Source organism: Xyrauchen texanus, chromosome 11, assembly GCF_025860055.1.
Source record: "Xyrauchen texanus isolate HMW12.3.18 chromosome 11, RBS_HiC_50CHRs, whole genome shotgun sequence".
In the NCBI taxonomy this organism is placed as follows: domain Eukaryota; kingdom Metazoa; phylum Chordata; class Actinopteri; order Cypriniformes; family Catostomidae; genus Xyrauchen; species Xyrauchen texanus.
The window spans coordinates 3,872,001-3,887,613 of NC_068286.1; the positions used below are offsets into that span (position 1 = coordinate 3,872,001).

Genomic DNA, 15,613 nt, shown 5'->3' on the forward strand with positions numbered 1-15,613 from the left:
AATAGTTTTGGATAGACAGTTTAAACTAAGATGCCATTTTATAGCTTTAAAGCTTACAAAGAGCACTAGACCTTCAAGTCCCTATATGTAACAAAATAAGAGTGTCACTTCACAGGACAGTTAATATGATACCTTTAATCATTAAGTTCAAAACACAAATTCCTACAGAACGCTCTTCTTGAGATTGTCCTGAGCTACCAAAACATTATTCAGGGAAACATATTCAGACAACTGCATGTCAAGAAAATATGTGATATAATGAAAGATGGCAGATGATTTTAACAAAATAATTTTATGAGATTCTCATTGGCCATTCAACACATGGGGAAATACTAGTGAAAGCAATATTTCCATATTCTGCTCAATACTGCATGATGAAATTTAGATATATTGAGAAAGTTATAATAACTTATAAGAATACATAATACTTCATCATAAAATCAAATGTGTATTTATATAACTTCTTTAAATATTTAATGACATTTCTTCTGAAATTTTCTATTCATTTCATTTACACTGGCAACCAAAAGTTTGGCATAATGTACACATATTTCTGTTTCGGGAGGAAATTGTTACTTTATTTCACCAAAGTGGCATTCAATTGATCAAAAGTATAGTCAAAAAGCCAATTTTGAAACAGAAATACAAAAAGAAAATGTTAGAGTGGGCAAAGAAACAGTCATTGGACAACAGATAATTGGAAAAGAGTGTTTTGGATCTTAACCACATTGAGCTTTTGTGGGATCAGCTAGACTGTAAGGTGCGTGAGAAGTGCCCGACAAGACACATCTATGGCAAGTGCTACAGGAAGCATGGGGTGAAATGTAATAAATGAGTACATGAGTCTTTTAAATCAACATTTTAATGCAGTTTAAAAGCACCTTTCAATTGCATTTTAAAAAGGCATTTGGCAATGGCTTTCTTTTCTCTTTTTCTTTTCCTTTCATTTCTCCAATTGATAATCGAGTTTAAAAAATGCCAATGGATCGTTGACTCGTGGGAACAACTAATTCACTTTTGACTCAGTTATAAGACAAACACCTCTCCAACATGCCACTCGAAGAGGATATAAAATTGTCTATAATTGGAAGGTACAAGCAGTTTAAATGGTATTATTGGCATAAGAAATGGATATGAAGCAAATCAGAAGTTAAAGGTGGCTCCTTCACTGTTGCTGTGAAAAGCTGAACCCGGCCCTACCTGAGGATGCCATATGCCCCAGGAGCCTCTGAATGTGTTTCAGTGGAACCGCTGTCCTCCACCTGAATGAGTTCAGGCAGTTCAGCACTGACTGCACACGCTCGCTTGTGAGGCGCGCAATCATCGACACCAAGTCTAACTCCATGTCTAGGAAAGAGATGCTCTGAACTGGAGAGAGCTTGCTCTTTTCCCAGTTGACCCTAAGCGCTAGTTGGCTGAGGTGGGGAGCACCAGGTCCCTCTGTGCTAGGATCAGCCAGTTGTCGAGGTAGTTGAGTATGCGGATGCCCACTTCCCTTAAGGCCAAAGATGCCTCTGCGACCTTTGTGAAGATGCAAGGGGACAGGCCGAAGTGTACTTTTATGCCCGGCCATCGAAAGCAAACCATAAGAAGGGTCTGTATCGAGGTAAAACTGAGACGTGAATGTACGCATCCTTCAGGTCTACCACTGCGAACAAATCTTGATGCCGGCATTCTCACGCTGCACCAAGGTGAAGTGGACGCCGCTGAACCAGGCGGGCTCCTGGCAAATTTAATCAAATAGCCGAGTCAGATGGACCTGGCCAGCCATCGCGACGGGTTGGAAAGCGCTAGCCATTCATCCAAGCTCTGGGCGAGGGGCACTCAGGGGACAATTGCATCTGACGTACCTGTAGTTGGGGCCTCGTGGCGGGGGGGAGTAGGCAACACCACATCAAGGAGCATTACTTGGACCTGAGGTGGCTGCACTGAGGAGGACCTCAAAGCACTTACCTCCCTCCACGTACCCAGCATAGGGTGGGTTAGCGACTGAGGAAGAGGACCTCTTAGGCTGTCCTCTAGACTCGTCACAACCGGCTGGACGTAGTGTGCCGCGGCCGGGCGCGCAAAGGCTGGGGCCGAGATCGTTTGCCGAGCACAGCTCCTGCAGCACATCAGGATCAGGAATACCCACGTGCAGCTCTTTCAGTGCCTTGGTCTAGTGTACTTGCATGAGGGCCATGGTATCCAGGGCAGAGTGCTGTCCAGCAGCACTGTAGGCTTTGGTCGCCAGAGATGACGTAATCCTACATGCCCTGGAGGGGAGCGCTGGACGATCCCGCCAGGTGGCGGCGTTTCGGGGGCACCGCGACCACCTTGTCCACCTGAGCATCCTCCTCAGACTTGGTGGCCAGACCCGAAGGTGGCAACCCAGTCGAGTCCTCAGTGTCCGACTTTGCCAGTGCGCTCTCCATTTCAGTGATCGTGAACTCATCCTGCTCGCGAGCCCCAAAAGAGATGTTGTGCTGGCCATGAGGCGAGACCGCGCCCATTGGCCGCACCCTCTCCAAATCACCTCCAGCGCCAGCTGGGCTGGCCTTGTAGAAGTGGCGGGTAGAAGTGGTGGGTAGAAGTGGCGGCTGATGTGGCTTTCCCTCGGATGAAGGAAAGGCTTGATCGCAACGTTGCCATGGCCATGTCCTCGCAATGAGAACACGAACCATCCATGAACGCTGTCTCAGTGTGATCATGGCCCAGACACGTGAGGCAGTGCCCTTGGCCGTCAGAGGCGGAGAGATAATGACCACACAACATCCAGGAATCACTCAAAGATGGAAAGGCTTCTTTAAAAAGACATTCACATGAACGTGTTGCTCTAATAGAAAAAAATATACTCTTTGCAGAAATATATACTCTATTAGTAGTGCTGTCGAAGTGCCCAGGAGCCTAATCTGCACTATGGTGCTGGAATGCACCATATATCCAACATTTTACACATCTTTCAGAGGTGAATGGAAAGGCAGTGGGATTCAGCTCGCTGATACACAATCTCTCGGCTCCGAAGATAAAATCTGAATGAGAGTTGGCATTCCTTCTCCTTTTATACCCGTATGTGGGAGTTAAATGCAAATTCCAGATTGTTTTGTGTTTGTGTATGTTGCAGCCTGTAAGTTGCTATGTTTTGTTCCAGTCTGTCCTGTCTTGGGTCTGTTTTAGTCTGTTGGTTTTCTCACTTGTGAGAATTTTTGGTTTGCTTTTTGTTCTTTATCAATAAAAGCCCTTAAACTTGCCCTCTCTGTTTGGGTCCTTCCTCTACTTAAAATGAATCCTATGTCCAACACACACAAGCTAAAATGTATACTGTATAAATAACTTCAATGTGTTGCAGTGTGGCTGCAGAGACATTTCATGGAAATGTTAATGATTTTCTTATTATTATTGAATTAAAAGCATTTATATATATATATATTTGAAATTGTATTAGTAATTATGTCATAATGAGTATTGTATTTCTTATTTTTATATTAATGTGCTTTCTAGTTTTAATTATTCAGGAAATTCTATATTATATTTCAATAATATAGAAAATGTACTGTATTTCATGCGCATATTATTAACAAAATATAAGCATTCTTACTGAATTAGTCATATTTAAATTATACTTGAATGGTGAATTTGTTACAGAGCTGTTATGATTATAATATAGCTAATTATGAATTGTTGATAGAATATGAATACTGCAGTACTGTATTCGCATGCAGGTGAGATATTGCACAGAATTTATATATAATAATAATGCAAAAAAACTGTATTGAAATAATATATTTGCATGCAATACTAACTCTATAAGTACAAAAAAGTATTGTGTGTCCTATATAAGAATTTTGGCTCACCTGAATATTGTGGTGGTATTTCATAACACCGTCTTGAAGTCTCCATCTTTACCTGCGGACTACCTGAACAGCACTCATTTAAACACGTTCATTACAAAACTACAAGATCATAATTCAGGCCAACTGTTGTTATGCAACATGTTCTTCCTCATTCTTTGTATTTTTTATTTTTTTTGGTCATTGGTGTGTACCATCGAAGGTTGTTTATGTTCACATTATAACATGCTCAGGCCATCTCCTTAATAATATCAAAAAATATTTTTGTTATATTAGGCAACAATTTAAATTTTGTAATTATATATATATATATATATATATATATATATATATATATATATATATATATATATATATATATATATATATATATATATTATTTTATTATTATTTAAAAAAATAACAATCAAAACTAACAATTTCCCACTTTGTCCATTTCACTTTGAGGGTTTCATTATAAGGGAATAAACAGTACATTGGTGCCAACCACCATCTTTGGGTAACAAAATTACCCTTTTTATATTTTAGCCAGTATCCTCAAGCAAACAATTTATATCATCCATAGCTCAATAATCAAAACTATTTCTAAAAGTAATCGTAATATCATATTTAACTGATGAAATCGTGCCATTCTGGAGGACTTTAATAATATAAATGTGAAATGTAGAGTAGACAGCACAAATCCAGAGTCCAGGAGACTTCAGAGGGCTTGTTAGTTGACTATCTGCCAGAGAAGCTTGGACAACTCAGGCCATAGATGCTATGAGCACATTATTGACAGACTATTCTAGTCCAAAAGGCAAAGCAAAGCTGCAGAGCCATTTCTGATCTTCAACCCCAGTTGCAGAAGAAGACCTTTGACTGTGGCAGTCCATGATCTGGGAGGTTTTACAAATTACAGAACTCTTCCCAAAAGTGAGTCTACATGAACTTGGCTCCACTTCAGCTTGAATCCGAATCAACACCTTTGGAGCTACAGTAGTTGCAATAATGAAAGGAATTAGGTCTTTTGTTTTTGCTGTCAAGTCACTAAAAACATTTTCTGGTTAGCAAAAGTAATAAACAGGATCAAGTGGAACAAGTTTGATCAGATCAGTCTTTTTTTCAGTCATATTTTTTAAAGTAAATATACATAATTGACATACATAAACAGAGATTAAATGCTATGTTTAACAGTGGTGAAAGATCATGAATCACTTCCAGTTACATACATTGCAGAGATAGTTAAATAAGAACGATAATTTTTACTTGATTATGTTAATACAAATTATTAATAATAGGCTGTAGGCCTACTATTTTTCTAGTTGTGTTTGTACTCTTTAATTAGACTTAGTAAATGGTGTAGCTAACTGTGATGGATATTTTAAAGAATTCTGAATTTCATTAACTGATACTGTATATCAGTAACAATATACTAAAACAACATTAAATGCAGACAACTAGAAGCCTGAGACCGAGTTCAATTTACACAAGTTGGATTCATCCAGGCTAGGCGGCTATTACGAGTTACTCAGGGGGTCAGGAATTGGCTGTTTAGCAGGTCCCTGTTGGCACCTGCTGGTAGATGCTGGAACTACACCACCCGAAGCCAATAATCATTTTCTCCATAGACAGAAAAATGCAGTTTATCCATAGACAGCCATTCAAAAATAGCCGTGTTTTATGACAAAATTAAAAAATTCCAAGAACCATTTCAATTTAAATTATTTCATTATAGTATAGCACATTATCATCATCATCCAGTGACGTATTGTTTTTGAAGAGCTCTTAAACGTGTGAAATTGAATTATTTTTCACTATCTGTTCCCATTGACGAGTGATCAGTCACGTGACACCCACTCCCGGAACTGAGCGCCCATGAGTAAAGATGGCAGCCTTCATTTCGCTAGCTTTCTGAGAACTATGTGCTAGCTTAGCACTGTCTTAGAGATGAATGGGGATGCTAACAGATAGCTCTCTCCAGGTATTTTATTGCTCCATGGAGTTACTAAACCGCTTATTGAACCAAAGAACCCCTTAGAAATAAACACCTATGAAACCTACGAAATGTAAGTTTCTTTAATCACAAACAAAATGTACTGGAAATATGCTAATGACTCGTTTTATTAAATATTGCTAATGCTAATGACTCCTTTTATTGAAACGTGCAAAAAACTTTTCAGTTGAGAAATGTAAATTAATTTTATTATTATTATTTAGTGTGCATGTAGGTTATATTTTAAGTTGTTATACACTGAATAATGGTTTTTATATATATAAATAAATAAAAAAAAATAACTTTTTTGAAGTTGAACATTAACTTTTTTGAGCATTTCTGATATAATGTAAATGATTGGATCATGTTTTGTTGTATCTAAAGATTGTGTGGTTGCACATACTAGAACATTTACATACCTTAGTCTTGCACTTGTTATCTTTGCCCTGTTGACTAATTGTTATTTTTCTAAAAATGTATTAATAATTATAACATTGCGGTTGACTGCTTTGCCTGTGCCAGGATCTGTCACTGAGTGATTATAGTGATTATATACATTGATATTGCCCGATCAAAACTAGATAGGATTTATTTTGTTCTGTCAACTCAACCAATCCTGTTACCCTGAATTTGTTCAACTCAACTTTGTAATGCCATCCACTGGAGACTTAAGTGTTTTCATTTATTTTATTTATTTAAGAGAAAGAATTGCTCAAATGCCCCTTTTCTACATCCAAAAAAATATAACATTAAAATCATTAAATACACATTTACAGTGGCCTCTTTTTGTATAGTGTATGATTATTATTATGGGAAATTATTATATAGTACACAACAAATATTTATATATAATATACCATAATTATTATTATTATTATTATTAAATATAAAAGTAGAAAGGCATTGTATGTGTAATTATAACCCAGCATTAGAGTTAATTTTATTCAGTAGGTTGGGTCAAATAAATAACCCAGCATTCAGGATTACATGGTAAAACCCAACACTTGGGTCTAATCAACCCAGCATGTGTTCTATCCCATAGTTACCCAGCAGTGGGGTTAAGGTTGGGTTATTTTTTAACCCAGCAATTTTTTTGAATGTATATGTTTCAGTGACATCCCTTTTTTCTGTAGACTATATTTGTGGCCATCATTGGGAGGAAACCATCTGCAATCAACTAAAACAATCAACTGCAGTGTGCTTTCTGCTATTTGCTCAGTACCTTTCCTAAGCAGTGCAAATGTGCTGCCTAGGTGCTGCAACTGCGGCAAGTCTTTCGGGCTGAGCTTCTAAGCGTCTCACAATACAAAATATGGTTAATATATAAAGCATTGAATTTCCCTTCAAATAACAAGCATTGATTATCTTTGCAGGGGCATTGCACAAACAGTGCTCGCCCTTATCATAAGGTGAAACACAAAATGCTGTTTATCCTTTTGCAAGGGTATTGCACAAACAATGCCTGCCTCAGTTTTTCATCGGACAGTCTGCTTTATTTAGCTAAAATTCACATAATAATAATAGAACACAATAGCTTTGTCCCAAATGATGCACGTCTGTATACACTATGCACTTACACTAAACCCTATTCACTCCGTCATCTAGTGCATGAGTTTTCAAAATATCATCCCAAATGAAACACTAACAGGTTTTTACTACACCAGCCTCAAGCACACCGTTTTTAGCTGAAAGAAGTGACGTTTTAAGCACTATGTTGTGTTGCTGATAGCTTTAGCAAGTTAGCCAATCTCAGCTCAACACCATAATAATGTACATTCATATACTAAGTACATTTTAAAGTAGTATATTACAATTTAATAAAGATTGTATATAATACAAAGCAGTAGTATACTAATTTATACATTTTGCCCAGACAGGACACACACACACACACACACACACACACACACATATATATATATATATATATATATATATTTCACATAGTATATGTCTCTGTTTAAGTATATAAATCAGTGAGAAGAAATAAATGTAATGTTAGCTAAGGTTAACTGAACATTTATTCCATTTGTAATGTCTATCAATGTCAGTTTGTGTGTATACACCCACAGATAGTGCAAAAGCCTCCAAACACGCCCAGCTGTGTGTTGCCATGAAACAACTATTGCACTTAGATGTATAGCTCTCAGAATAATTGGATTACATGTACAAGATGGTTGTAGTACGTAGCACCTTACAAAAATAGGGCCCAAGACTGCTATTTAGTCATCTCATCTAGCTTTTTTCTTAATAATGATAATGCTGCTTCACTTATCATTTTCATTGCTGCTTTGCTTACATCTGATTGTAACAAGGTAGTTGCTACATTTGCTGATGCTGCTGCGCCTACAGCTGTTCCTCCTACTGCTGCAACGGCTGCACCTCCTCCCACTGCTCCTCCTAATGCTATTAGTGCAAATTTACCAACGTTTGTTGCTTTTTCTTTGAAATTCTTCCATTTCATAATTTTCTGGGCTTCTTCATACATCTCATTGGTGTAGTGTGTTCCTCCATTTTTCTCCACCATTTTGTCAATTTTCATCAGCAGTTCTGTGACCTGATCTTGATTATCTTTGTCCACATTGCTGAGTGAGTGACATCCGCCACAGCTGTTAACCAGTGACTGGAGAAATTCACTTTCTCTAAAATACACAGATATATTTCCATCCCCCAGTCGCTCGGCATGAGTGAACAGAATTATGGTGTAGTTTAAAGCGTTTTTTCCAAAGTTCTTCTGAATCCATTTCACTGTGTTCTTCTCTTCATCTGTGAATCTCCCATCTGCTCTGACCACCAGCAGGAACGCATGAGGACCAGGAGCAGACATGCAGACACACTTCACTATTTCATGCTTTACCTGCTCTTCAGACATTGACGTATCAAAAACCCCTGGAGTGTCGATGATTGAGATGGTCCTACCAGCTTGCTCAACACTGAATATTTCACAGGACTTAGTGTGGGACACAGCTGAATTAACAGAGGTAAACTCTTCTCTGCCCAGGATTGTGTTTCCTGTTGCACTCTTTCCTGTTCCTGTCTTACCCAGCAGCACAATCCTCAGATCTGACAAAAAATAGGAAGAATTTAAACATTAATTTTTACATTGATTATGCAACAGTTTTGCAGTACATTTATTTTTAAGTTAGAATACACCCTAAATGTTCCTTCACATCATTTTTGGCATTTTCAGGCAAATTAACTAAACCGTTGTGCCAATTTAGCGTGTCGTATATAAGGGTAAAAACCAATTAGATGCATCATCCACTTCATAGCAGCAACAATTAGACAGCAAGATAACAATTGCTCATTCCCTAGCATTTTGTAGGTGTGTATGCGCCACTGCCTGAAATGCATAAACTGCTCACTATACATGTATACTGTATCTATAATGATTACCATCTTTCATTATTTTTTCCCTCTCCAAAGTCAATCCTTCTAATTCTTTTTCTATTTGACGTCCCTCAGTGTGTTGAGGTCTTCTTTCTGGTTGGTACACTCTGTCTTTCTCAAACTGCTCTCTTCTTCTTTGAAATCCATTCCACTCTTCCTCTTGCCTCCTGTCCTCTGCTCTGTTCTTCTCTTCTTTTTCTTGCCATGTTATGTCCCTCTCTAGGTTTATTGCCTTCTGCTCTCTTCTTTCTTTCTCTTTTTGACATTTCGTCCTATCCTCCTCTTGTCTCTTCTCCTCCTCTCTTCTGATCTTCATGAATATCTCTATAGTGTAATGTTCTCTTCTGTTCTTCCTCACTACTTCATCTATGTTCTTCAAAAGGCTTGAGATCTGGCTCCTATCTCGCTTGTTCTTAGGAAACAACAAATGATATTTTGCTTCACAGTAGTTTAGAAGTTCTCTGGTTTTTCTATCTAGCCTAAATGCAATCCATTCTCTATTGGACATTTCCTGTCTTTGAGTAAACAAAACCACTGTGAATCTGGAAGCTTGTGCTCCAAAGTTTTCCTGAAGGGTTTGTACAATCTTCCTGACATCCTCTGTGGTTCTGTCCAGTCTGATGATGAGCAGGAAGACATGAGGACCAGGATAAGCGAGACAAAGACTCATCATCATTTCATTTTGCAGCTGTTCATCAGTCAGTTCAGTGTTGTTGAATCCTGGAGTGTCGATCACTGAGATGTTTCTGTCTTCTACTCGTCCTCTCTGTAGTTCACTCTCTAGTGTGCTGCTTTCTTTAAACAAATCTCTGCCCAGTATTGCATTTCCTGTTGCACTCTTTCCAACACCAGAGACTCCCAGGAGCACAATCCTCAACTCAGACAAATTAATTGGAATGTCATATTCTGCAGAAAGATGTGGAAATTGAATAAAATGAATGAAAATGACATAAAATATTGAACAAAAAACACACAAGATATTTATGTTAAAAGACCAACATTATTCATAAATTAAATAAAAAAAATTTAAAAAAAAAAACAATTTGTGAAAATTATTAACACTGCTCACGTTTTTCCTTCACATCCTCTTGTGTTTCCCCAATCGGGATGTGTCTTTTCCTCAACTCATCTTGTTTCTTTCTATCCTCTCTGAGTTCATTCTGAGTCTTCAGGTAGATCTCACTGTTGTAATGTCCTCCTCCATTGTTCCACACCATTTCATCAATATTCTGCAACAGCTTTATGATATGATTTGTAGCGCATTCATTTTTGCTGTTTATCACATGATATCTTCCTTTAAAATAGTTCAGCAACTCTTTTGTTTTTTCATTCTCAATAAATTGCTTAAACTCTCTTCTGGACATTTTTTCCCGTCCAATAAACAGCACCATGGTGAACATCAAATATTCTTCTCCAAAGTTCTCCTGAATGTTTCGTACAATCTTCCTGACATCCTCAGTGAATCTGTCCAGTCTGATGATGAGCAGGAAGACATGAGGACCAGGATGAGAGAGAGAAAGACTCTTCATCATTTCATTCTGCAGCTCTTCATCAGTCAGTTCAGTGTTGTTGAATCCTGGAGTGTCGATCACTGAGATGTTTCTGTCTTCTACTCGTCCTCTCTGTAGTTCACTCACTAGTGTGCCGCTCTCTTTAAACAAATCTCTGCCCAGTATTGCATTTCCTGTTGCACTCTTTCCAACACCAGAGACTCCCAGCAGCATAATCCTCAACACCTGTACACCAGGAGGTCCATCAGGCTCTGTGAAATTAATACAGTAGATATCGTTAGTTTTTTTATTTATTAGTTCTGTTCTTTATTTACTTAAACTTCTATGACTCCAACTTGCCTGATATTTAGCTGAATGTTGAATAATTTTGAAAATGATTCCTTGCTATCTTGTCAGGTCTACTTGCCCACTCATATGTTGAAATAAACTTTATCCTTAGTTTGTGTACCTAACATAATCTGACCACATGTTGAATGTATGACCTCTTGGTATATGTTTCAGTGACATCACATTTTTTCTTGCAGAGACTAAATTTGTGGCCATCATTGGGAGGAAACCATCTGCAATAAACTAAAACAATCAACTGCTGTGTGCTTTCTGCTATTATTTCAGTACCTATCCTAAGCAGTGCAAATGTGCTGCCTAGGTGCTGCAACTGCAGCATGTCTTTCGGCTGAGCTTCTAAATGTCCCACAACACCAAATATGGTTAATAAATAAAGCATTTATTTTCCCTTCACATAGCAAAGCATTGATTATCTTTGCAGGGGCATTGCACAAACAATGCTCTCCCATATCATAAGGTTTAACACAAAATGTCGTTTATCCTTTTGCAAAGGTATTGCACAAACAATTCCTGCCTTATCGTAGGGTCTAATGGTTTTGGCAAGTATAGGAAAGCATCTGTAAGACAGAGCTTATGCAAAATGTACTAATTATCTCTACATCATAAGGCTCAACACAAAATGCTGTTTATCCTTTTGCAAGGGTATTGCACAAACAATTCCTGCCTTATCGTAGGGTCTAACGGTTTTGGCAAGTATTGGAACGCTGAACTGTAGGATGGAGTTTATGCAAAACGAACTAATAATCTCTACATCCATATTAATTCCAATCACCCCAAGTCTTTTAGGAAAGTGTATGCAGGTCTAAAGTCGGCACACTTTTTAAAAAATGACTATTGAGGACATTTTTTCTATTTTATCTACAATTCATTGAGTATGCCGGCGAGTATGATGTGTTACCATCGAGTACACACCAATCGGTACTTTAGCATCTCTCATTCAAAATGTACAAATGTTTTCCTGTTGTTTTCTGGCCTTATTTGGTCACAATATTACAAAGCATCTTTAAATTGACATTATATTGCTTTTTTATTTCAATGTGTTTCAGTTATGATATAAATGTATACAGTGTGGATGTTATGAATTTAACATTGTCCTATGTGTTTTTAATGTGTAATTGTATCTAACTCTATTTTAAACATTTAATTGACATACATGTATGAATAAAAAACCAAAAGTGTTTTACCACCGCTCTCCCATCACTGCTTGACTTTGGTGAAATGAACCTTTAGTCTTTTAGAACTTTAGTGAAAAAATTATCAGAAAGCTATCGGAGATCGATTCCCGCTGCTGCAGCCCGTGCTGGGATTTTTGACATTCCATAGCCCAGTGACTGCTCTTATTTGTTGTTAATAAATCCTTTGAACATTTCCTCTGCTCTTGTGTCTGTTTGTTCCCACTTTCTCTTTTTACAGCGTGATTTGAGAGCTAAGGCAAAAAAGAACGAATAAAGGAATATTTCAGATTCAATACAAGTTAAACTCAATTGACAGCATCTGTGGCATAATGCTGTTTACCACAAAAATGTATTTAGACTTGTCCATAATTGTCTTTCAAAAATCCTGCTACAGCGAGGCACTTACAATGAAAGTGAATGGGGCAAATATTTAGAGAGTTTAAAGACAGAAACAAGCTACTAAATTTATAAAAACTTTGTCCCCATTTACTTCCATTTTAAAAGACTCACTAACTCAGATTACATTTGTTTATTTATGGTAATCATTATGCCAGAATGCTGTCAATTAAGCTTAACTTGTATTGAATATTTCTTTAACAGTTAATAAAGGTCATAATTTAATTAGCTTAATAAATTAAATCAGTTTTTCACTCAAAGCTGTCCCATGACCAGAAGATTTGAAAAATAGTGCACATTATTTATATTTTTTTTATTGGGGTTTGAAGCTTAACACCTCCTGGTCACGGTCTGCTCTCGCATGTGAAAAAGCACAAACACAAGAGCCTATCCCTTTAAGAAAAATACCTGTAATATAAATAAATGTCATGATGCAGTGGGAAAAGAATTTGCATACTCTGTTACATAAGAGAAACCAACTAACTCCTAATATATATCCTTGTTAAAAGCAGAAACATTAATAGTGTCAATGTGTCTTTACTTAATTGATTTTATGATGTTATATTATTAGTGAGAGACAAACAGGGTGATAAAACATTATTTATAGATGACCACTAGCAGTGTTTTATTATGATTATCCTGTTTTTTATATTTTTAATTCATGTGACTTTTATTTTGACATCATGCTATCTGCAGGGGGGACTATTTTCTCTATGCTCACGCGCTCACTCGTAAAAGGGTAAACACAAGAAGGCACGATATAACAATGCATGTTTAAAGTTTAGAGAAAAATATTACTGTAACCTTCAACTAAGGTGTTTTTACATTGAAGTGTTATTCCTCTGTACTTATTTGTCTGGCAGTAATAGTTTGAGAATAGTTTACGAAGTTGCTAGCTAGAAGTTGATATGCGGAGCGAGGTATGTGGTTCATTGTAATGTACTATTTCATGATGGTTGTTACCTGCTATGCTGTTATCAATGGATGCTATCTTGCAAAGTGCATTTGTCAAAGGATTATTTTGTATCTGACTAAACTGCTTTTGTTATTTTCCTTTTAAGTTTTCACGGTGTTGGTGTTGACGCTGAGCACAGTGTTGGTGGAAACACTCCCAAGCCTGTTTATTCCAAATTGAAGGGCTGCTACAGTGAAAACCCGTCGCTCGATGTGGAGTTAAACTCAACTCGACGTTAGAAGGACTGCCATCCGCCATTCTATGTAGAAGACTGCCACCTTCTGTTCAAACGCCCTCACTTCAACCGGCACCCAGGCAAGATTGGTCTATTTCGTTTATGCTGATTGCTGCATAAAATCACAGAGACTCTTTGATTGCGAACAGTGATGTTTATGTAATGGACTGAAGTCACCTTTATAAACAATATACTGTACATGTTTGATGCTCTTATTTAATCATACATTTGAAAGGTGAATTTAAAGATACAAAAAAAAAAAAACCTAATTGAACCTGTTAAAAGTAAATTCATTCTTGGGTAAATCTGTATGATAGCATTCATTGCTAAGCTGTTCGTGTGTTAGCCTTCATATTTTGTTGATGATAATCGTCCAGTGCATGTTTGATATTAAGTATTGGTTGAGTTATTAAGCTATATTTCAGTAATTAAACTATAGTTCAGTAGTTCAATATTTACATTTACGCATTTGGCAGACGCTTTTATCCAAAGCGACTTACAGTGCAATTATTACAGGGACAATCCCCCCGGAGCAACCTGGAGTTAAGTGCCTTGCTCAAGGACACAATGGTGGTGACTGTGGGGTTAGAACCTGTGACCTTCTGATTAACAGCCCTGTGCTTTAGCCACTACGCCACCACCACTCCAATATAACCAAACAGCATCACAACTTCAACAAGATGTCACTTAATGAAGAAGTAGTAGCTAGCACACATGACCTACCCATGAAAACAGATAACCCAAAGCCAGTCAGGTCTAGTTCACGTGAGAGAACATTTACAGAAAAGGGATTAGAGATGCACAAACAGGAAGCCATTAAACACAAGAAAGAATTCATGAGAGCTTATGGCTCCTGGAAACAGGTGGCAGGAAAGGTTAGGACCGCACTAAAATCATTCTGCTCTCAAGATGAACTAAATAAAATCAGAGAAGAAATCCAAATTCGACACAGTGCAGTAAGTGAATGTTATGAGCCCATTCAACGCAACCACAATGCCACCCCAGACATTGTACCGAAAATGGATGCCTGTATAGCACTCACTGCAGAGATCAGCGAAATAATAGAGATGCGGCTAGAAACTGTAGATGAGGTCTTCAATCCAGAACTTGAGAAACTACGAGTGAGGATGGCACTTAAGAAGGATGAGTATGGATCTGTCTTCGGACACACAAAGACAGATACTGTACTCTCTCCCGCAGAAAATTCAATCAACTCACAGGGCTCAAGCAAACATGTAGATGCGGGAGCAGAACTCGCAGCTCAACAAGAAAAGGTTAAAGCAGTATATCAAATACAAGCTCAAGAAGAAGTTCTTAGCAAGTTAGAAGAAGAGAAGCAGCTAGTTCTTAAAAGGTTGGAAGAAGAAAAGCAAGTAGCTCTTAAAGGAATAGAGACAAACATGCGTCAGGAGAAAAAGAGACTACAGCAAATTCAAGCAGAGGCAGAAGTAAGAATAGCAGAGGCTAGAGTAAACGCATACGAGAGCCTTGAACATGACTCCAGAGACTGGCCAAAAGATACTGATCTCACGGTTGGATTCAAAAGCCAGCTTAATCCAAAGGCCATCGCATACCAGCCTCCTCAAGCACACGCCAATGCGCTAGCATCTCCTGAGAAAGATGGCCTTACCCGAGCACTCATTAACTCACTCAGTATGAATCGCCTGCCTGCTCCTGAGCCACCAAAGTTCTCTGGCGAAGCCCTCAAGTATGTAGACTGGAAGATGTCCTTCATGGCCCTCATAGACCACAGCCTCTCCCAGCTCATGAAAAAATGTTCTACTTAAAAAACTATCTGAGT

General features: G+C 37.8%; 3 protein-coding genes across 3 annotated transcripts in view; all 3 read right to left on the minus strand.

Annotated features, from left to right (window-relative positions):
* LOC127651151 (GTPase IMAP family member 8-like) overlaps positions 1–3,911 on the minus strand; it is an 11,899-nt gene extending 7,988 nt beyond the window's left edge. Inside the window, exon 1 of the mRNA XM_052136856.1 lies at positions 3,834–3,911. Within this exon, the coding sequence (XP_051992816.1) occupies positions 3,834–3,879 (46 nt within the window). The 5' untranslated portion in view covers positions 3,880–3,911. The remainder of the gene's footprint in view (positions 1–3,833) is intronic.
* Positions 3,912–7,897: 3,986 nt separating this feature from the next.
* Positions 7,898–9,482, minus strand: LOC127651162 (GTPase IMAP family member 7-like). The gene is made up of 2 exons (XM_052136870.1): positions 9,202–9,482; positions 7,898–8,868 (listed from the first exon to the last, which is right to left on the minus strand). The coding sequence occupies exons 1-2, from the start codon at positions 9,209–9,211 to the stop codon at positions 8,024–8,026; spliced, it is 855 nt and encodes a 284-aa protein (XP_051992830.1). The 5' UTR covers positions 9,212–9,482; the 3' UTR covers positions 7,898–8,023.
* On the minus strand, positions 9,253–11,370 carry LOC127652032 (GTPase IMAP family member 4-like). Its single transcript, XM_052138092.1, has 4 exons — positions 11,322–11,370; positions 10,265–10,957; positions 9,428–10,101; positions 9,253–9,384 (listed from the first exon to the last, which is right to left on the minus strand). The coding sequence occupies exons 1-4, from the start codon at positions 11,368–11,370 to the stop codon at positions 9,253–9,255; spliced, it is 1,548 nt and encodes a 515-aa protein (XP_051994052.1).
* Positions 11,371–15,613: the final 4,243 nt, after the last annotated feature.